Consider the following 24980-nt stretch of genomic DNA (forward strand, 5'->3'; position numbering starts at 1 on the left):
TAGTATACATGAATTGCAGAAGCCCATTTGTCCCATTCCTTTTTTTGATGCCTTATACTAACTATCCCATTCTGATTTGTTGTCTTTCGTACTGGCTCATGCATATTACACACATTCATACACTCAACTGTCTCCCTAAAGTCTGCATATCTACTTCTCCCCTTCCCTTTAATAACTCTAGTTTCCCTGATTCTGCACATCCACTTCCACTACATTCAACAACACCTTTTCAAGTCTCCGTACACCAAATCCATTCAAATGTAAACCATCCATCTTATATAAATCCTTTCGCCCATCGAACTCACTCTACACATCCACAAATTCCACACCACTCCTCCTGCATAATCCACGCATAAAGTCATTAGCAATTATGGCCCTCCTTCTATACTCTTCACTGTCATACCGTGGCAACAGACTCGCCATCTTAACTCTCTCACTCTTCTCTTTTGCTACCTCAAGCAATTCCTTCAAATCCTCTCTCATAGCCATTTTGTCTCCTTTCAAATAATTTGTACCTGCTACTACTATCAATTCTTTCACCCGCTGCTTTTGCATTCTAATTGACTCGTTTTCATCCTTAACGTTCGCACCAGGTTGGTACGATTTTGTTAAACTCTCAACTATCACACCTCTTACTACAGAATCTCCATACAACGCTCACTCTTTCATTTTGTTTGCACTCAATATCATACTCTTGTTTTTCCTATCATACTTTTGCCGTTTATTAGTCGGTATGCTCTGTAAACATTTTTGCCGCCACCCCCCCAGCTGCCGATTTGCCCTATGTACCGCTCCGTGTGGCCGTGCGTTTGTTTAAATCAGGTGTGAGACAAGGATGTACATTATCCCCTCTGTTATTTACCATCTATATGGATCACATTATGAAGGAAAGTGGTATTAAATCTGATGTTAAAATTGGAGATGTTGATCTCAGCTATTTAGTTTATGCAGATGATGTTATACGTCTAAATAAATCAAGTTTTCAAGATCCCATGACTAAATTGAATAACTATTGTAATAAATTTGATATGAAAGTCAGCAATAAAAAGACAAAAACGGTGAAAATAGGCAGAAACATTGAAAATATCAACTGCATACTGAATGGTAGAATAAGTAAAACATTTTAGCTACACATGCACAATTGTTAGTGAAGATAGCAAATGAAATATGGAAATAGACATCAGAATTAGCAAAGCTGGTAGGGTAGGAAGTCAACTTAACAATAAATATATATGGAATAAGAGAGAAATTAGTCAAAATACTAAATTAGTTGTATAAAAAACAGTGTTCCAACCAATTTTAATTTATGGATTTGAGAGGCTCTGTTAGAAATAGAACACTTTACCAAAGATTAGAGACCACAGATATCAGAGTTCTGAGAAAGATTAGGGACTGAACAGTTGGCATCAATGGCAGTATCATATTAAAAATGAGGATATTAAGGAAGATCTTGAAATTGTTAGCATTAAGGAAGATGTCAGCAGAGCAAATCATGTGGTACAATCACTTAAACAGAATAGGAGAAGAGAGATTAGAAACAAATGTTTTTTGCAGCTGGCAGGAAAAACAGTCAAAAGTACCTTAGAAGACAGAAATATAAGATCGGATAATATTGGAGTCTTGACAGATAACAGATTAATTTGAAAGAAAAGTGTTGATCTGAAGTTAGTAATGACGTAACTTTTCATGTAGTACTATCTTAATATCCTGTACACCCCTGGATACATGTCAAGAATTTGATGATGATCATCATCATTACTATTATGAAATCCATTGACTCATTGTGGGAGGTCCACTGAACATTTCACCAAATGCTAATCAGTATTTTCACCATACTTCACATACTTTCCTTTGAACTTATTCACTGACATAGCACTCACAACTGATTCTGGCAGCCCACTTCCCTAATTTGCCAAATAAAAAGTTTATTCCTCATGCTCCTGCTAGCTGCACTCGTACTCAATGTTCAGGAATGGGTCTCCATTAGTCATATGAGAAAAACTGTAAAAAATTTCCTCTGCTATAAAATCTCTTTAAAATCCTTTAAATAACTAATGTCTTTATCATATCACCACCATCTCCTCCCTAGTCCACCTATCAACTAATTCCTGTACCCCACAAAGGTTCAGTCTCTACTCATAAGGAAAATATTCCATAGACCTGCCACCATCTTGGTCATTCACTGCTGGGTCCTCTCCACTGCTTCTTCATCCCCAAGAAACCCAGATGAATCTGTCCCCAACAGTCCAGGTGGGGACCATATCAAAGCCTCGTAATAAAAACTTGTCTCTGTCTGTCAGTATGTTCTTGAATAACCAGGTAACCCTATTATCCACTTTGGCAATAAGTCTTCTGACCCAAATTGTCAGTCTATTTAAATCATCCTGTAAGATCTCTACACCATCTTTATTAACTGTTGCTCTTTCAGTTTGGCATCATCAACAAACAACTGAATATTTCCAATGATGTCCAATCTAATCCCCAAAACCATATTTACATCACAGTTCTGTAATACGAGTAAAAGTATGTAATATACATACTTTTACTTCATATGTTTCTATTTCCACATCAAACCTTTTCACATCTCTTGCTGCATTATCTCCACATGGATGACACACCTCTGCAAAGTAATCACTCAGTAATTCAACTGTATTGTCTGCTTCAGTAATTTCATTTTTCCTTTTAGTTACTTTTTTCCTTTCTTACCATACTGGTTTCTGGCCTGTGCTTGGTACTGCACATCACTACTAATCACCTTTCTTCTTAAATCTTTTCACAGACTTCTCTCTCTCTCTGTTTTTTGCAGCTCCTGCTTAAAGATGCTGCTCATCAATTTAATTCCCTTTTGATGTATCCTTCTGATTTTTGGTGTGCAGTTTATTATGGCATTGCATGGCACTGCTATTGGTCTACAACTACCTGGTTATAGACCAATCCTCTGATGCATTAACTAGATAGAGCACTCTGAAACCCCTATACTTTCCATCACATGCTTCCTTGGGTACTAATTCCTATTTATGAATTCCTTTTTCTTTTATCCACATGTGTGATTTCTTCCTCTGTACCAATAGCTGAAGTCTGCTATAATAACTGTTCATTCTCCACCCATTTAGCTTTATTTCCTGATTCATATCCTCCACATTATCCTTTGCATCCCTTGTATTATTGCGTAACTGACTGTATATTTTGTCCTGTTGGCTCTCTCTCTCTCACCCCTTTGGCTTCAAATCATTACTTCTTGCTGAAGTAATGATTTTGATCCAACTGTTTTTGGCTGCAGTTCATCAGCTAATGATGAATAATGCATAATGATGGATGTTGATAGTGATGATGATAAAAGTAATTCGATTCTTAAATATTTTGTACCAAATTATGGCTCACCATTGTATAAGTTAAGGAAATCACTATGTTGTATTATGCAATTGTGAGCCATAATATCCTAGAAGCAATTTATTTCAGTTTGAGTATGTGTTAAACATGGTGTTGAGTTTTGTGCTTTGTCATATATAGGCTCATACATTGTACAATAATATCTCAAATAACCATCTCAGTTCACTGATCCTTGGAATGATCTTAGTACATCATTTGACTTCTGGGACTAAACTATGTAATTATATAAAGGTGGTGATAAGGCTGCAGCTTCAAATTATAGGGCCAATCTGTATATCTGGAGTTGTGGTGAAGGTCCTGGAGATTGGTGAGAAGTAGGATACAGAAATGGGTTGATAACAGCAGTATTCTCTGTGGTTATCAGCATGGGTTTGTTAAGGGGAGATCATATTTCACTAACTTATATACGATAACAAGGTGACAAATACCTTGGACAGGGGAGATGCATATACAGTGGTGTACTTAGATTTTGCAAAGGCTTTTGATAGACTGCCACACAATAAGCTTTTAAATTAATTGAAACAGATGGGATTGAATAACAGACTTCTGAGTTGGTTCAATGACTGGCTGTCAGATAGGTATCAGAAAGTTGTATATGGGAGTATTCTGAAAAAGAAAGGTAATTAACAGTGTGCCACGGGTCAGTTTTGGGGCCATTGTTGTTCAATTTGTATGTTAATGATATTGAGTTGGGTTTAACTAGTGATATCCAGCTGTTTACAGATGATGCAAAACTGGGGAGAGCAATGCAGAGTCAAGCGGATGCTATTGCTTTACAAGAGGACTTAAATAGATCGCATGATTGGGCAGATAAATGGAACTGTCAGTTCAATGTTGCAAAGTGTAAAGTTTTGAGATTTGGTAAGCAGTGATGGGATGCAAAGTATACACTTGGGGAAACTTTAACGGAAGTAGAGGAGATGAGAGATCTAGGAGTGATGGTGGACAAGGACCTGAAATTCAGGGGCCACATTGCACAAGTTGTGAAGATATCACATCAGATAATGGCAATAATGCAGAGGACCCTGACATGCAGAAATAGAGAGGTTATGATTCCATTGTATAAGGTCTTGATCAGCCCTCATATGGATTATGTGCTCAGATTTGGTCACCAGATTTTCAGGAAAGAATCCAGAGAAGATTCACAAAGGTAGTCAGTGGTCTTTGGAATGTGGAGTATGAGAACAGATTGAGAGAATGTAAGTTGCAGAGCCTCGTGAATAGGAGGAAGAGGGGAGGGGGGGTGGATATGATTAAGACATACAAGCTAGTCAGGGGTTGTTATCGGGTTGACATGGAAGAAATTTTTTATAGAATGGGAGAAGGGAGTAGAACAAGGAGCCATCACTGGAAACTGTATGAGGAGTAGGTTCTTTGCATGGAGGGTGGTTGGTGATTGAAATGCATTGCCTGAGTGTGTTGTGTGGGTAGACACATTGAATCAGTTTAAGGCACGGTTGGATGAGCACTGTGTGCAGTAGTGTGACCTCTCACGACGAGTCTCTGATTCCATGGAGGTCAAATGTTAATAATAATAATAATACTAATAACTATATATTCAGTTAACTGTACTCTGTCAACTGCCCAGGTAATCACTTTCCCAACTTATCAAATAATTGTCAGATTACTACATAACGATTACTTCATTCAGTAATGACTTCTAAAACTTACCATGCCATTTTAAACATTGACATTGCTGTTAGCTTTCAGAATTCATTACTACATTTAGACAAATAATATGTCAAGGTGTGGGACCCAGTATATGCTGAAAAAAAGTTCAACCATTGAATTAGGCATTTGCTGACAAGGCACATCTCATCCTGTGGATGCATATATTGGGATTTAGCCGACCAAATTGTATTCTTATTGGTTAAACTAAAATAAAAAATGATGGTACAACATGACAAAATTTCATGCCGGCTGGGGCGTCGCCCGGTTAAACAAGGCCCCCGTTGTTTTCGCCAGGGAACCAGGGCGAACAGCAAAAAGTCAACTACAGGAACAAATCTGAAAACAAACCCCAACTCAACATCACCAGAGTTAAAGATCGGTACTATCAATGTAAGAAGCCTGAATGGCAAAGAAATGGAGCTAGCTGAGGAATTAGATAAGTACCAGATCGACATAATAGGGGTGACTGAAACAAAAAAGACCAAAACTGGTGAGATCTTTCTGAGCAATAAATACAAAATGTTATATTCAGGCAATGACAATCAAGGAAAGGAAGGAGTAGCCATAGTATTCAACACAAAATATGAGGCTAATCTTCTTGAATGGCAGTCAGTCTCAAGTAGAGTAATGTGGGCAAATATGAGAATGGGGAACTGGACAATGAGACTTATTTGTGCCTATGGTCTCACAGAAGGTTCTACTAAGGTAGAAGTGGAGGAATTTTTTGACGCTTTTGAAAAAGCAACTGACACAATGAAAAAGGAAAAGTTGGTCCTTGTTGGGGATCTAAATAGCAGAGTAGGAAATGATTGTGAGACATATAAAAATATTTTGGGAAAATTTGGAGAAAAGAGCAAAGCTAATAATAATGGCAAATATCTGTTGGATTTCTGCTCAGGACATGGACTGGTTATTACTAACACCATGTTCCAACATAAAAATGTGCACAAATTCACATGGAGAGAAGAGGCTAGGAATAAGAAAAGTCTTATTGACTATGTTATTGTTGATAGTGATGTTTTCTCCCTGGTGCAGGACACCATAGTGTACAGAGGATTTGAAATTGGAAGTGATCACTATTTAGTCTTGAGCAGGATAAAACTGAATTTCATATTGAAAAGAATAACATGTAAGAAAGTTTTAAAGCGAATAAAAGTTGAGCAGCTCTCAGATGTGAACTGTAGACTAAAATACAGAAAGATTATTGAAAAGAAAATGAAAGAGTTTGAGAACAGGAATCAAACCTTGGAGATTCAGTGGTAAACTCTGAAGAAAACATTGATTGATTCTGCCAGAGAGGCATGTGGTGAGGTTGTGTGCAAGGATAAAAAAATCAGAACTCCCTGGTGGACACAGGAAGTTAAAGACGCAGTGAAGGAAAAGAAGAAAGCATATCAAAAGTTCCTGGCAAATAAGTCAGCTTTTACTCTTACAGAATACAAAGACAAATGTAAAAAAGCTAAACAGTGTGTAAAACTAGCTAAACAAAAGTCATGGGAGGACTTTGGCAAGAATATAGAAAATAAATATCAAGAAGGTGGCAAAATATTCTGGAGAAGCTTAGGAATGGAGGAAAGAGTGCTGTAAAAGGAGTCAGAGATGATAAAGGTGACATGAAAACAGGAGAAAAAGATATCCTTGAAGTATGGAGTACGTACTTTGAAAAACTGCTAAATGAAACAAGCAGTTATTACAGTACAGTGATAAAAAACACTGACCAGGCATGCAGTCAAGAATACATATCCATACTTGAAGTAGAAAAAGCCATCAAAGGCTTGAAATGTGGAAAGGCAGCAGGAGTAGATGATATTCGACCAGAAATGCTGAAGTATGGTGGTATAAAAGTCTTACAGTGGCTGCACTGCATAGTTCAGAAAGCCTGGACTGAGGGACGAATTCCCGATGATTGGAGTAGAGCTCTCATAGTACCCATATATAAAAAGGGAAATAAAACTGAATGTGAGAATTACAGAGGTATTTCCGTACTGAGTGTTCCTGGCAAGATCTATGCAACTATACTTGAGAAACGGTTGAGAAGAATTGTGGAAGAAAAGCTTGGTGAAGAACGAGCTGGATTCAGGCCAAATAGAGGCTGTCAGGATCAGCTCTTCACTTTACGACAAATAGTCGAGAAAGCATGGGAATATAACAAAGATCTGTATTTAAGTTTTGTCGATTTGGAAAAGGCATATGACAAGGTGCCAAGAGAGAAGCTATTCAATACGCTGCAGTTATATGGTGTCAATGGGGCATTATATCAAGGAATACTTAGTCTTTATTTGAGTTGTAAGTTAGCAGTTAGAATTGAAGGAAGTACAGGAAGATGGTTTAATGTGAAATCTGGTGTGAGACAAGGATGTACATTATCCCCTCTGTTATTCATTATCTATATGGATCACATTATGAAGGAAAGTGGTATTAAACCTGATATCAAAATTGGAGATGTTAATGTCAGCTCTTTGCTTTATGTGGATGATGTTATACTTCTAAATAAATCCGCTACAAGTCTGCAAGATTCTCTGACTAAATTGAATAGCTGTTGTAATAGATATGGTATGAAGGTCAGCAATAAAAAGACAAAGACAATGAAAATAGGCAGAATGAATCATTGAAAATGTCAACTGTGTTGTGAATGGAGAACCTGTGGAACAAGTAAAACATTTCAGTTACTTAGGCACGATTTTTACTGAAGATGGTAAATTAAATATAGAAATAGACAACAGAATCAGCAAAGCTGGTATGGTGGGAAGTCAATTGAATAAATTCATATGGAATAAGAGAGAAATTAGTCGGAACACTTAATTAGCTGTATACAAGACAGTGTTCAAACCAGTTTTAACTTATGGATCTGAGAGCTGGGTCAGAAGTAAAACACTTGACCAAAGACTTGACCGCAGATATGAGAGTCCTGAGAAAGATTAGAGGTGTGAATAGATGGCATCAATGGCAATATCATATTAAAAAGAAGGATATTAGGAAAGAACTTGACATTGTCAGCATCCAGGAATGCGTTAGCAGAGCTAATCTCAGGTGGTATGGTCACTTAAATAGAATGGGAGAGGAAAGATTAGCAAAACAAGTGTTCTCTGCCAGGTTGGCAGGAAAACGACCCAGAGGAAGACCAAGATATAGGTGGATTGATACGGTACAAAGTGCCTTAGACGATAGAAATATAAGATCTGATAATGTTGGAGTCTTGACAAGTAACAGACTGATTTGGAGGAAAATTGTAGATAGGAAGTTAGTAATGATGTAAATTTTTCATGTAGTACTGTCATATCCTGTACACCCCTTGAAGGTACACGGCAGGAATTTGATGATGGTGGATGGATGGTGGTGATGATGGCATAAAATGATTTATTATATATATGGTAATATAGACTTTTAGCAGTTTTAAATAAAAGGATTTCATATAAAGACAAGATAAACATTAATTATTTTATTGACTTTTGAAATTGCTTTGCTTTTGCTAAGCTTGTAATGTCTGGAGTTAAATCATTTACAGAAAGCATCAAATAGTTTTTCTAATTTGAATTAGTCAGTTGCGACCGTAGTTTGTTCTTAATCATTTTCATTTATGAAAATGATTAAGAACATACATACATACATTTTGGAACTACATACATCTCTATGTAGTTCCAAAATGACAGATATAACTCTGAGCAAATTTTCTCAGTTCTGGAAAATGTTCACAGGGCAACGATCACCAGAAATTAATTATATCAGAAGCATCTGGGAGTGATTGAAGTTCATTAAATTTCATTTTCAATAAAGAATTGGTTCTGAGATCAATAAGTTCCATTTGCATGTTACTAGGCATCGTCAAGATTTTTTGTTCAGTAAGTGAAAAGGGATTTATAAATGCAAGTATGCAGTCTCCTTCTTCGGCAAAGTCTCTAAAACGAATGTTAAAGGACTCTTGTAATAATCTGAGTTTCTCAGTATATTCTGTAAAGTTGCCATTATTTTCAACAGATTCACTATGTTCTTTTAAATGTTGAAATTGACTTAAATCCCTATTTTCTAACTGGGAGATGAACCGTTTTAATTTCATTTTGAATGCACTGATGTCATTTACTAAGCTAGGAAGCAATTTGTTCTTGCCCGGCATTTCAAATTTAGATAATTGAGGTGGCTGGTAACATCAACTAAAAATTCTAAATCAAATAGCCATTTCTCATCACACAACAGGGCTTTTTCCTCATGCAGCTCATCCTTCTCTTCCAGAAAATTACGAACACTTTCTTTCAGCTTCCAAAATCTACTGAGAACTTGTCCTTTAGAAAGCCAGCACACCTCACAATGAAGGATGAGATCACCATATTCCGTATCTAGCAGTTCACAATATTCTCTGAATTCTCTTCTGTTTAACCCTCTTGCTCTAATTTTATTCACACACTTTACAACTGGTATCATAACATGCCTCAAATTTAGAGTTTTTCCACACAGAGATTCTTCATGTATAATACAGTGATACTTTAGTAGAGAACGACCTAAAAACCTTTCAAGTTACAGTCCTAGAAACTCTACCTATCATTGACGGTGCTCCATCAGTGCAAACACTGATGAGCTAACTAGAATCTAGTTGTTGATTCTCTAGACATGACTTTACTTTGTCAAATATGTCTGACCCTCTGGTTTTTCCATGAAGTGACTCAAGACCGATAAGTTCTTCAAAGATGTTAAAATTACCATCAATTCCTCTTATAAAAATGCTTAATTGGGCTACGTCACATATGTCAGCAGATTCATCCAAGGCTAAAGAAAAGAAAGCACAAGCATGAACATGGTCTTTTAATTGCTCAGTAACATCATGGGAAAGTTCTTCGATGCGTCTTGTAATTGTTTGCTTGGACAGAGCAATTTGGTTTACTTTTCTTACAACATTCTTATCGCCAAGACATTTTGCAAATTTTTCGAGACAGGGCTTAACAACTTCCTCTCCATCAGAGAAAGGCTTGTGTTTTTTAGCCAACACAAAGGCAATTTCATAAGACTCCTCCAGCATTGCCACACTTTCACAACTTCGTTTCACAAATATATTTTATCTCTTTTTTATTTCTTCCTTTTTCTTAACTACCTATTCTTTCTGCAACTCAGACCCAGGAACTAACTTCAGTTTTTCTTCTAATTCAGCTTGATGTTTTCTATAGTGTCTGTTAAGATCATGTCTTCTATTATCTGAGAGAGTACTTAAATAAGAACTAATTTTCCCACAGTTCGTTAGATTGGTGTTTGCTATCACCTTCTGCTCTTCTTCTGCTCATTTTCTTTTGCAAAGTAATGGGTAACTGACTGTAAAAAAAAGTATTTCAAAAAGTAAAGCTTATTATTAAATAATTTATTTAAATTATTTTATGTTTTTAAACATTATGAACATTCAAAAACAGTTCTACAAGTTTAAGATAAGATTCTTGTTTTCATGAAGGCCTAATGCAGTTCTATAAGTTTAAAAATATTATATATATATTTTTTCATAGAGTGTTTTCGTCTCTCTTTTGTAATATATTATGTCCAATGAAATACGAGATCGCTTCCTGCCATAAAACAGTTGATCAGCTGGCAATCACACACACAACTCAAACATCCTCATTACAAAAGCTTTGCTGATGATCAGTTAAATTTTAGGAATAAATCTACTATACGTAAATAAAAAGGAAAGATATTGTATTAAAAAAAACATAAAAACACACACATACAAATACACCGAATATTGCAGGTTTCAGTATCAGCAAATTAAGGGAGCAGACAAGAACTTGACATACGCGTTCAAAATGAAAAAAATTATTTTTAAATTTACAGAACTATATTAAGCCTTCATGAAAATAGAAATCTTATCTTAAACTTAAAGAACTGTTAATAAAAACATATAAGTTCGAAAACACAGAATTGTTCACTCACATTGAATCAGAAGTTCATCGAACGTTATGACGAGAGTCTGCTGTAAACTGATTGAGTAACTGGTGATGCATGTCAGCATTTGCCGGTGCCTGTTGCTTCAAGATCAAAACAAGTATAATAAGTGCGCACTCTAGAATTCAGTGGTAGGTTAATTGTGTGTTTATATATATATATATATAAATTGTATACAACATTTTTTAAAATTTTTCTCTGGGGTTCAGTGCGCCACTTCTAATCATGCAATGCGCCACTTTTGGTGCATGTGCCATAGGTTGGCCACCCCTAGTCTAGTATGTGGCTTATGAGAAACTGCTGAGCTATGCAGACTTGATCATGCAATTCGTGGCTCACATTTGTCATAATGCAAAGTTTGAATGGATTTGGTTTGAGTCAATTGGAGAAACTGTTGCTGCGAGAGAGAATGACCGAAGTGAATGTAAGACCGGAGGAAGCAAGAGGTGTTGTGGAAGAGCAGGAAAGTAAGGTAGGCAAGTTTGTGAATAGAGAGTGAGTAGCATGAGTGGAGAGAATAAGAGAGAAGAAACACAGTGTGGACAGGGAAATGGGGGAGGTCATGATGGGCAGGGGAACTGTGTGAAAAGTGTCGATGATGGTTTCAGGAATGGATGTGTAAGTGTGCAAGAAAGGATTAAGACAGTCAAGAATGTGGGAGTGATATTTAGGACTGGGGAGGAGAGAGTAGAGGAGTCAATTCCGAGAAGTGGGGTTAGTGGGACTCGTTATGGAAACAGTAATGAGCTAGTGTGTATATGTTTACAAATAGATACTAGAAGTATTTGAAACAAGGGAAATGAAATCATAGCATTGATAGAGTTCATTCCCCCAAAAATTGTTGGTATAAGTGATACATGGTTGAATGAGGATGACATTCTGACAGGAATAGAGATGGAGGGTTATGTAGTCTTTCGCAAAGACAAAGCAAAAAGGGAAGGAAGAGTGTTATTAATGATGGCAGAGGAGTTGTGCCCATCTAGAGTGGAGATGTCAGGAGCAAATATTGACAGTGGTTTTGACACAGCATGGTGTGAAGTGGAGGTGGACAAGATGAATCGCAGAGTGGTAGGGTGTTGCTATAGACCTGATAATGTGGAAGGCAGTAAGAAGGAAATGTTTAGATAAATTGGTCTGGCTAATAAGAAAAGGGTGATCATTATGGATGATTTTAATTATGGTAATATAGACTGGAATGAAGAGAAAGCATCAGGATTCAAAGAGAATGAATTTCTTGAGTTTTTAAGGGATAACTACCTTAAGCAGTACGTAACAAAAGCTACACATAGATCTAAGGTCTTAGATTTAATTATCTCATCGGAAGATATTGTTGTAAATGAAGTGTCACATCATTCCTCCAGTTGGTGAAAGTGACCATAGTGATCACTTGGGTGGTGGTCAGTCATATCAGGACTTATATGAGAAAGAGTTATATGTGGAACTATAAAGCCGGTGATTATTGTAGACTCAGGAGGCAGCTTGTAGCAATATCATGGAATGAAGAATTGCACGGGGAGGAAATGAATGCTGCTTGGTCTCTACTTGGGAATTATTTGGCAGAGGCAATGACTGAGTGTATTTTGAAGGTCAGAAGATTAAATAAGGTAGGTGTAAAATGGATGACTGAAGAAGTTAAGCATGCAATCTGGAAGGAAAAGGCACTGTGCAGGTGGCGCAAGATGAGTGGAGATAATCAGTTACATGAAGAGTACAAAGAGCAAGCAATGAAGGTGACTCACTTAGTAATGATACCAAAAGTGCAGTAGGAGCAGCAGTTAGCAAAAGAAATCATAGGGAGGTTTTTCGATATGCGGCCAGTAGGAGAAAGAATGATTATGGGATGGGAGGTTAATGTTAGTCAGTGATAATAAACACTGAGGAGGATATAGTAGAAGAGTTAATGAGCCGTTCATTAAAGTATTCTCTCCTTGTGATTGTAACATAATGCAACTTGAGAGCAGTGGGAATGGGGCAGGAACTACTGATGGTGAGTAAGCAGGAGGTATATGAGGAATTGAGTAAACTTGATGCCAACAAGGGCATGGGACTTAATGGTATCTCACCATGTGTCTTGAGGAAATGTTCCAGGGAGTTAATAACACCATTAACATATCTTTTTGACATGAATCTTACATTAGCTCAAGTCCCCAAGGAATGGAAAGATGGCAAGATTCTTCCTCTTCATAAAGGAGGTGATAACACTAAGGCTTCGAATTATAATCCAATCTGCTTGTCTGGAGTTGTCAAAATGCCAGGGAAGCTAGTGAGGAGATGGATTCAGAATGATGTTGACAACAGTGGAATTCTCTTTAATGGACAGCATGAGTTTGCTAAAGGAAGATCGTGTTTTAGCAGTCTGCTTACTTATTATAACAAGGTGACAAATACATTGGACCAGGGGAAATGCATATACAGTAGTATATTTAGATTTTGCAAAGGGTTTCAATAGATTACCACATAACAGACAAGTAGTTAAATTGAAACAAATGGGGTGGATACTAGATTAGTGCTTTGGATTGAAGGTTGACTGATAGGTATATCAACAGATAGGTATGATAGATATGTCGGATAGGTATCAACAGGTTGTGGGAGTGATATCACAGAAGAGGAAAATCACTAGTGATATACCCCAGGACTCTGTTTTGGGGCCATTATTGTTTAATTTGTATGTAAATGACATTGGAAAGTGTTTAGGTGGTGATATACAGTTGTTTGCACATGATGCAGAGTTGGGGAGAGTTATGAGAAGTAGAGCAGATGTTGTTTTGCAAGATGACCTCAATAGACTGTCTAAATGGGCGAGTGTGTTTAGACTGTCATTTTAATGTTGCAAAGTGTAAGGTTTTAAAATTTGGGAAACAATTATGGAATGCCGAGTATAGGATTGGTGGGAATATTTTGGAGGAGATGATGGTTGTGATGGATAGTCTTGAAATTTCGTGGACATTTTGCTAAAATTGTGAGGACAACACAGTGGATTATGGAATGATGCAGAGAACACTGACATGTAGAAATAAGGTTGTTTTAATTCATTTGTACAAGACTTTGATCAGGCCAAATATGGATTACTGTGCACAAATTTGGTCTCTAGGTTTTCAAAAGGATGATGAGATGTTGGAGAGGGTCCAGAGATGGTTGACTAATTGGTTTCTGGTCTTTGGAATGTGGAATATGAGGTCAGATTGAGAGAATGCAAATTGCAGAACCTAATGGATAGAAGAAGAGGGGAGACATGATTGAGACGTATAAGTTGATAAGGGATAATTACCAGATCAGTGTGGATGAGATTTTTCATAGAATATCTGGAAACAGGTGACAGAATGAGAAGCCATCCTTGAAAGCTGTATAAAAGAGGTGTGAGCAAGAGGCGCGGAGTAGATTTTTTGCATGGAGAGGGGTGGGTGATTGGAATACATTGCCTGAGAGTGAGGTGAGTACAGGGACAGTGAATGCATTTAAGTCAAGGTACAGTGAGCTGTGCATGTGAGAGTGGGACCTCCCACAGTGACTCTCTTGACTCTATGGAAGTCTGTTGATAATAATAACAATTACGTCTCTATCTATCTATCTATCTTTCTCATCCATCTAGGACCGATAGAGTCCCCTCCTAATGAGGGGTTACTGGCATATTAATGCAGCTGGATTGCCACTCCTGTGCTGCATTCCCTAATGGCGATATTCATGACTGTATCCATGTGTGTTCACAGGGCTGGTTTGCCTGCTTGCAGGATGAAAAACTCCAGATAAACTGAGGAGGAAAACCCTGCTGTCCATACCCAAGACCGGCTAACTTGGCTATGGCTGAGGAAGATCCTTAAGCTCCTCACGTCATCAACGGGAATCGAACCTAGGACACTCCTTCCCAAGGCATATGGTTGCGAAGCACATAGCCACTAGGCTAACCGTGCAGACAATAATTACATAATAATAATCACACTTTGCTGATCCTAATAATAACTCTGTTTTGCTTATCTTATATTTTATATGTTACAAGTTTTCTGCCTAAGTGATCTCCTTCATAGTTATAGTTCATATCTGAATTGAATATTCAGAATGGAAGAAACTATAACTGTTTTGTTGAAGATATACAATCTTTACCTCATTATATCTTGTGATTTACTGTACCTTTTTTCTGCTATTCATAAAGTAGATGCTGGGACTACTTTGCATTCTATGGGATATCATTTTACTTTCCTTTTGTCTGTGCTGTCACATAAATTTATGCTATTTGATAGTAATAAACAGTTGAGTTCATATAAAATATAGTATATGAAAGATAGTATTTTACTTTATTTAATACCCCCATGATAATTTTATGCATTTGAATTCTTATTTCTGGTATTCTTATTTCTAATCCATATAGGTGATAGTTCCTTAGAGCCATCCACATCAGAAAAAGGAAAATCCAAAAGGATAAAAATGGCAAATGAAATGGAAGGTAGTGGGGACAGCCCAACAGTTGACATTAACAATTCTGCCAAGCAGAAAACATTAGATGAGACAGAAGATGTCCATCCCAAAAGTTCTTCGCCACCACATCCTCTTCACTGGGCAGAAATTCTTGGAAAATCCACCAGTGCTCTTTTATCTATGTTGGAAAGGAGGTGAAACTAGTAAATTAAAGTGCACCTTGTATATAGCTTCAGATTTTAATGTCAGAAACTGCAGCTGGACTTCCTAAACAGTGCTGTGGTTAGCTCCGTTTTTATATATCATCATGTCTTCACCTTGCAGAATAATGGCATGACTTTAAGCTGGTATTCTCTGCACGTATGTTTTTATGTAAACAGTATCTAAGACATGGTATTCTGTACAACAGAACAAACATTTGAAAAATAAGAAAACTGTTGAATTATGGATTTTAAACATTTGCGAGTGGATTTAGATATCATTGTGACTATGTGCATCTGGAAAAACGGAACCAAAGGAAGTTATTTGGCTTTAAGCGTTAATAAACTATTGCATTTCTGTTCTTAGTTTGTGTGTGTGTTTTTTTAATGTTTCGTTGTAACTAAGTTACATATTTCATCATCATAGATTTATACTTTATTATTTTGTGTTAATGCAAAAGTAATAAAGATACTCTTTCTAGAACAATTACATACTATTGAATAGTTCTGTTCTATTTGGTTTGTTAATAAGTTTAGAGTACTAGTCATTTTCATGTAGTAGAGTCTAAATTTAAAAAAAAAAAAAAAAAAAAAAGATCAAATTTAAAATTGTAAAAGTCTATGAAGATCATATTGCCTAATTTCTTGGGTATTGTGATGCTATATATATGATTGCATGAGGAATAAGAAACAGCACAGACATCAACAATATTACTCTGTTCTGTGCTGGGGTTATATACAGTGAGGCTTCAACTTCTGTGAATATCTGATGTTCTCAGGCATGATTTACCTTCTATAAGTGCTTTCATTTTAAAGGCTGATGATACTTGCAGGAATTAGTGGCTTTTCAATTTCAGCTGGATATGATGCATGGGTGGAAATTTCCAGATGTGTGGGTGGAGTCTTGGCCAATCAACTAGCAGAATATTACTCATATGTTTTCATATGATTTTTCTCCAATTCAGCATCTTTGTTATTGTTCAGCTCAACATTCCTGCCTTGATTTGAAATATATAATGGGCATTGTTATACTCATTTTCTGTTTCATATACTTGTTCAGTGTAAACAGTGCATTTTGTGATTTATAATTAATTTAATCGAGGTTATTTTTGAATTTGTAGTATTAAATAAATTGAAATTAATAACATGGCTCTTACAGTGCAAGTTAAGAATAAAATTTGTATTAAAATAGGAGATGATAAAAAATATATGGAGTAAAAATTAGTGCATGAATATGGTTTCCCTCAGTCAGCCATTTCTGCAATAGTTAAACAAAAGGATTCAAAAAAAGTGTTAAAATTAGTGAAGATTCCTCATTGCTGAAATAAGGACACTGCACATTATTATGCTTATTATGGAAATCAAAAAACTTTTGCTAATTTGGATAAGGGAAAAGCAGATGCAATTTATAATCTATCTGTACAATTTATTTGCAGATCATTTACTGAGCAGATCTATGACAATCTGAAAAAGTTCCATCAAATACTAGTGATGAGCTCTTTGATAACTTTAAAGCAAGAAAAGGCTGGTTTTGAGCACTTCAAAAACAGTGTGAATATCAAAAATGTTGTAAGGCATAGAGAGTCATCCAGTGCCGATTTTAAAGAGCAGCTGAAATCTTTAAAATTGAATTCCAGCTTGTTGATCATAAGATTTATCATTCCCAGAATTTTTTTATGTTGACAAAACTGACCTCTTTTGGAAGTAAGTGCTCAGGAAAACTTACATCACTAAGAATGAAGCTAATTTACCTGGGTCTGTAAAAGATAGGCTCACTCACTTTCCTATTGGATGCCAATGCCTCTGGAGATTTTAAGCTCCAAAGAGAGTTTTTCTCAAAATAACTCTTTACTGAAGAACAAAAATCTCCAAGTACCAGTGCAATGACATATCTTGCCATCTCACACTACTCTTCTTCTTCAACCAACAGACAAGCAGGTGATTGCAAACTTCAAGAAAATCTGTACCAAGAAAATATTTGAAAGTTGCTTTGCAGCAACCTCTGGTGAAAATGTTGTCACTGTCAGAGATTTTTAATATTGAAATTCATCAGGAGATACATGTGGCCTTTAATTATCTTTAACTGTGATGGATTTAAAGATGATATAGTACTTTGACAAATGAAATCATCATTCCTGGTGAATCACTGGTCTCAAGGTTGACAAAGAGGATGTACATGACCTTACTGATGCTCATGAGCATGAGCTGACAACAGAGGAGGTACATGAGTTGGAGAAAATTATGGAATTTGATACTGGACTTGAAGAGAAGGATACCCAAAAAAGTGTCAGCTGAATAGCTGATGACTAGCTTTTATTTTTGGAAACATTTAAAAGAAGTGTTAAAAAACATCCCAACATTGAAATGCTGAAATCCTGATGTGTAAAATGGAAAATGATGTTGTTTCTTTGGAAACTACAGAAAGGTTGTCAAAAAAGCCTTGGACTGCTTCTTTACTAGTAGCAGTAAAAGACAAAAGGCCGAAAAAACATCTGAAGCCTGACACTTGATCTGCCTATCCCACTACAACTATACTACCATTGATTTCATCAGTCCTACACATCAGGTCTAAGGTAAATGCTAATTTATTGTTTCTTTAATTATTTTAAGATGTTTTAGACCTATTTATTAAATAATCTTTATTAAACACTTATTTTTAATGTAAGAATCAAATATAACAGGTAAGAAATACATATTTTACGTGTTGTTGGGGTTACCTGTCAAAGTTTAGAACAAATTATGAAAAATCAGAAGTGCTATTGGTGTCCTCTTACAATTTTTTTAACATACAATGGCTTGGCAGAACAAATCAAATGTTGGGCCACTGTAAATATACTTTATATATATCATAATAAACAAATGAATTTCACTTCTTTAAAATGTATTTTCCTTTATAGCTTTCTATTTTTCCTTGAAATTTAATGTTATTAAAATTTTGATTAAATTATTTCTGAATACAGCATGGTGCCAGTCACTTATCTCTTGATTTTGTTTTCCTTATACAAAAACAAGATTATTTGAATTTATTGAATTCTGAAGTTGGTGAAAGTTGGAAAATTCAAATATGAATGAGTATTACTGAACCATCACATTTGGTAAAGTTGTTTAGAATGTGTCCATGCAAGATGTGATATATATATTATGCTACTTGGACAAAATAATATGAAATGAAATTATGTATTGGGTTACTTACTAAAAATGAGAATATTAGCCCCCGAAAAAAATCATTTGAATGATTTTAACTACTTGAAACAATGTCATTTCTTTTATGTTTTGAATATGAAATTGAAATATATAAAATAAAATTAAGACGCTCGAAGAATAGAAATATTTCCTATCTTGTTTGTACAAGAACATCTAAACATGAGATTACATCACAGTACTGAATATAGACAACACATGTTTTTATTACTGTTGTAGTCATGAAAAATTATTACAAAATTCCATAAGTTGATTTCAGTCTTGAGACAAAGGATTAATCATAGATGTATAATAGAAACCATATAAGAGTGGATATTCCCAGTTTAAGATTGATTGAAGTTAGTACTACTGTAGGGGGAAGGAGAAAAAATTTTCTTTTAATAAAGAATTAATAGAATAGTTGAATAAAATAGAATAGAATGGATCATATATCTAAAAAAGATGTAAGAGAGCACAGGCAATTCCTACCTGCTGCAGAATCAAAGAAGTTTTTCTATTATTGAAAGCACATCATATATATATATATATATATATTAGCTAGTAAATCTCTACTAATATTACAACTTATTAAATATTGAAATCAATTCTCTTTATAACTCCATTTCTGAATTGTTATCCACCAAATTTTTAAATATTGTTTTATGTATTTTTTCGGATTTCTATAAAAGTTTTTAATTCTATTCGTAGCTCTCTTATACAGAAATTTATTCAAATTAAGGGGATATTAAATCTCACATTGTTTTAAAACCGAATAAGAAACTCAAAGATTGGAATTAGAGAGTTTCATGCCGAATATAGTAAACTATAAAAGTATCGGTGGTTACTAGCGTGAGCTAATGCAAGTAGTCCTAGTACATAGTACAATCTCAGGCAACTCGTTGCAAAGGTGGGGAAAGTTCTGATCGCTAATCTTGGTATTTTCCATAATGTAAAAACACATTTCCTAGGAAATGTATGCTGTTATTACATTATGGTGGGAGGTCACTACCCAGACCGGTTTCAGCCTTTTTTTAAGGCTTCATCAGTGAGTAGCTAGACCAAATAGATACCAAAGGATATAGCGAAAAGAACTTATATACTCTGCTATACGAGTTGTTAAACAGGTACAACCATTAAGTTACTTAAATATAAATATAAAGAGCCAATAGGCTTCATTTCGGCGATATAAACATTATTCAAATTAAGGGGATATTAAATCCCACATTGTTTTAAAACCGAATAAGAAACTCAAAGATTGGAATCAGAGAGTTTCATGCCGAATATAGTAAACTATAAAAGTATCAACAGTTACTAGCATGAGCTAATGCAAGCAGTCCTAGTACGTAGTACGATCTCAGGCAACTTGTTGCAAAGGTGGGGAAAGTTCTGATCGCTTTTTCCATAATGTAAAAACATATTTCCTAGGAAATGTATGCTGTTATTACATTATGGTGGGAGGTCACTACCCAGACCGGTTTCAGCCTTTTTTGAGGCTTCATCAGTGAGTAGCTAGACCAAATAGATACCAAAGGGTATAGCGAAAAGAACTTATAATGTCGAAATGAAGCCTATTGGCTCTTTATATTTAAGTAACAGAAATTCAATTTACTAGTCAACTGCTCTATGATAATTCTAGTAATGTTACAGACAACAAGGATAAATTAGTAGTAAATTTATCAGGACATCCTCTTACTCAGAAAGAGATCTCAGTATTAGCCAAAGGTCATGAATATGGCATCTCTCTAAGTACGTTATCTATTATAGATATTTATCTTATAGACAGAGGCTTACATTCAATTCCTTCCGAGACTGCTAAGAAAGTAGATTTGAAGTGAGCCATGATTCTTTTCAAAACAAAACTACCACCTTCTAACCTAACTCCATCAGAATTTAAAGCACTTTATTCTCTAAAAAAAAGAATAATAATCTTATTATTACTCAAACAGACAAAGGCAAAGCAGTAGTCACACAAAATAAGAAAGAATATTTTAGAAAGATCACTGATCCAACTCAAGCCAAATTAATTAAGGCAATAAATTGATTGATAACATTTCTAGTTGGAACGAAAAATTAAAGAAAAAAAACTAAAAAATTTTCCTGTTCATCCACCTAGTGATATGGTCTTCCCAAGATTCATAAACCATGTGTTTCATGAAGACCAGTAGTAGATTGTTATTAGCTGTCCCACATATATAAAGTTTCTGAATAATTGTCTATGTTATCTTTGTTTACTTGAAAATCTACTTCTGACATCAAGAACTCCATAGATTTTAAAACTTTCAGATGTTTTGTTTAGTCTTGATATAGCATCTCTTTTCACAAAAACATTCCTTTAGCAGATACTATTAATTTACTTAAGAAAGATTTTCTTCCTGTTATTATCAGACTTTCTGACTTTGTACTCCACTCGGGTTATTTCAGTGTACAAGACAAATTATACCACTAAGTTGAAGGAACAGCTATGGGTAGTCTTCTCACTCACTCACTCTCATAATTTGCCAATTAGTACATGGAGCATTTTGAAGTTTATCTCCTTAAAGACATTTCTCAACCTACAATGTGGTACAGATATGCAGATGATATTTTTGTAATATGGAAAGGTTCATTATCAGATTTAAAACTATTTGTTTCTAAAACGAATACGATTCATCTGAGAATTTAGTTTACTTTAGAAGAGAAGAAAAACAATCAACTAGTCTTGTTAGATATTGTAATTCTTCATCAACCAGTGGTAGTTTACAATTTCCTGATTTTAGAAAAGAAACTGATACTAATTGTTATATCCATACTACTTCTCGTGAATCCTACTCAAAAGTTTGGAACCATTCAAATCTTATTACATCATGCTCAATATTTGTTCCACTGAAAACCTTTTGCAGCAAGAATCGAATAATATAAGCTTTTAACAGCTTTAGGCAGCTAGTCTCTAGATCTCCCAAAGATATCACTTGGATTCCACTGCCATATATTAAAGGGATTTCTGAACATATAGCTAAAGTTCTCTTAACATTGCAGTATCCTTTTGTCCTGTCAGGAATATTTCTACCTTCCTTTCTTCACCTAAAGACACAAGCTTTTTCCATTCAACCTTCCAGTCTACTGCTCCTCAGGATTGGACAGTCTGACAGATCTGCAGCCATCTGTTGTGAAGAACATAAATCTTAATATCTAAGCATCTTGAACCTAAGCAGTCTGGTCTAGCAGAAAATGACATCTCAACTAAACATAGTTTTTTGGAAGAAAACTAAACTTTTACATAATAGTAGATTTCTTATAGAGCAGTTATATAAGGAGAGTGGTGAGGCCTTTCTATATTGACTGAACTTAAACAGATCTCATAGTTTTCGGTTATCCCCCTTGATGGGAAATATTATTATATCATTTTTATGGAAATTCCTGATTATTATATTATTGTAATTTTTCTTTTAAAATATTTGGAAATTTCTACAGCATTAATAGGACCTCAGATGATCCTATTGATGCTGTAGAGGTGCTTTTTTTAAAATCGATTATTTTATTGAAAACACAAAATTTTATTTTGTGTTCCATAGTTGTCATTGTACTGAGGATGCCCGTGATACTTAGGTGAAATTTTTACAAATAAATTTAGAAACTAGATTAAGTCACTACCATGGGTGGTAGAATTTGAAGAAAGATAGTTCAGTAATGCATGGAAGCTATTTTAAAAAATAATAATAAATTAAAATAAAAATACCAGCAATGGCAAATTGCATACCTGAAGCATGAAAGACAAAGAGTTTCATTTGAAGTAAAATGAATGACTGCAGAAATCAAACAGGAATTCCCCATTTAAAAAAAAAAAAAAATATGGGAAATATATAGAGATGGAGAGTAATTGCATGAGTAATATATGGCTCAAGTTAGAAAAGTGAGTAGTATAAGTATAGTGGGTATAGTTAGATTTCTCTCATATTCCAATTTTGGAAATATCAGACGAAACTAGCACTGCCATCAAAGAATTATCACAAGAAAATCCAGCTGGCCAATAGGAGGAGAAATAATTATGGACAAGTAACCTTGCTAGATGGAGATGTATTGAAGGTTCAAAAGTACATGAAGAATATGTATTTTGAATACTAAAGAAGTTGTCATCATCAAATTCCTGACATTTACCTCCCAAGAGGTGTACAGGATATTATGATAATACTACATGAAGAATTTATATCATTAGTAACTTCATATCAACAATTTTTCTCCAAATCATTCTGTTATTTGTCAAGACTCCAACATTATCAGATCTTATATTTCTATCTTCTAAGGCACTTTTAAATATATCAATCCACCCATATCTTGGTCTTCCTCTGTGTCTTTTTCCTGCCAACCTAGCAGAGAACACTCATTTTGCTAATAATTCTTGTTCTATTCTATTTAAGTGACCATACCACCTGAGATTAGCTCTTTAAACACATTCCTGGATGCTGAAAATGTCAAGTTCTTTGCTAATATCCTCGTTTTTAATATGGTATTGCCTTTGATGCCATCTGTTCACGCCCCTAATCTGTCTCAGGATCCACAAGTTAAAATTGGTTTGGACAGATTTAAAATTCCATATAAATTTATTCAGTTGACTTTCTACCATACTGGTTTTGTTGATTCTGTTATCTGTTTCCATATTTAATTTACCATCTTCACAAAAAATTGTGCCTAAGTAGCTCAAATGTTTTACTTGTTCTATAGGTTCTCCATTTATGAGACATTTGATATTTTCAATGTTTCTACTTATTTTCATTGTCTTTGTCTTGTTATTGCTGATTTTCATACCAAATTTATTACATCAGTTATTCAATTTAGTCAGGTAATCTTGCAGACTTGTACAGGATTTATTTAAAAGTATAACATCATATGCATAAAGTAAAGAGCTGAGATTAACATTACAATTTTGAAATCAGGTTTAATACCACTTTCCTTCATAATGTGATCCATATAGATAATGAATAACAGAGCAGATAATGTACATCCTTATCTGGCACCAGAATTAACATCAAACCATCTTCCTGTACTTCATTTAATTCTAACTGCTGACTTACAATTCAAATAAAGACTAAGTATTGCTTGATATAATACCCCATCGGCACCATAAAACTGTAGATTTTGAATAGCTTTTCTCTTGGCACCTTGTCATTTACCTTTTGCAGGTCTACAAAACATTAAATACAGATCTTTGTTATATTTCCACGATTTCTCAACTATTTATCATAAAGTGAAAATCTGATCCTGACAGCCTCTATATGGCCTGAATCCATCGTATTCATCAGCAAGCTTCCCTTCCACAATCCTTCTAAACCGTTTGGCAAGTATACTTGCATAAATCTTACCAGGAACACTCAGTAGGGAAATAAATACCTCTATGTTATTCTCACATTCAGTTTTATTTCCCTTTTTTTAAAATGGGTACTATGAGAGCTCTACTCCAATCATCTGGAATTCGTCCCTCTGTCCAGGCCTTCTGAACTATGCAGTGCAGTCACTGCAAGAGTTTTATATTTCCATACTTCAGCCTTTCTGGTCAAATATCATCTACTCCGGCTGCTTTCCACATTTCAGCCTTATGATAGCTTTTTTTCTACTTCAAGTGTGGATATTGAAAGTTTATTTTTCACTTGGTTAGAGTATAATAAATTTAGTTTAATCCTTAAGGTGTTGTACCACTTTACCCCAGTCCTGAAGATACTTTCAGGCGCAAGCCTTGTTTGCTCACACTTGGATAAAGGATTAAACTAAATTTATTATACTCTAACCAAGTGAAAAATAAACTTTCAACATCTTTCTCTAAATCCAGAGTAATTTATTAAAAATGGGTGGCACACCATTTGGCAACTCCTATAGGTAGAGATGACCTGCTAATGCTTCTGCCTGGCTCCCACTGAAGAGACCTCAATAAAGGTCGAAACTAGTCTGGGTTGTGGCCCTTCCCTTAATGCATAACATTAGACATATTCGCAAGGAGATGTGTTTTGCATTATGGGAGATACTGAGATAGGATTGTTGGTAGCTTGCTCCACCCTTTGCAAGGAGTGCCCTGGTGTTGTACCACCTTACCCCAGTCCTGAAGATACTTTCAGGCACAAACCTTGTTTGCTCACACTTGGATAAAGGATTAAACTAAATTTATTATACAAGTGTGGATATGTATTCCTGATTGCACACTTGTTGAGAGTTTTTTACTACTGTGCTGTCACTGCTTGTTTCATTTAG

The 24980-nt window shown here is 35.2% G+C and overlaps 1 protein-coding gene across 1 annotated transcript in view; it reads left to right on the forward strand.

Annotated features, from left to right (window-relative positions):
• puf (ubiquitinyl hydrolase 1 puf) overlaps positions 1-15950 on the forward strand; it is a 1013305-nt gene extending 997355 nt beyond the window's left edge. Inside the window, exon 76 of the mRNA XM_090399560.1 lies at positions 15338-15950. Coding sequence (XP_090255686.1) covers positions 15338-15582 — 245 coding nt within the window. The 3' untranslated portion in view covers positions 15583-15950. The remainder of the gene's footprint in view (positions 1-15337) is intronic.
• Positions 15951-24980: the final 9030 nt, after the last annotated feature.

Source organism: Typopeltis vanoorti, chromosome 10, assembly GCF_054136105.1.
Source record: "Typopeltis vanoorti isolate ZY-2024b chromosome 10, IOZ_Tvanoo_1.0, whole genome shotgun sequence".
In the NCBI taxonomy this organism is placed as follows: domain Eukaryota; kingdom Metazoa; phylum Arthropoda; class Arachnida; order Uropygi; family Thelyphonidae; genus Typopeltis; species Typopeltis vanoorti.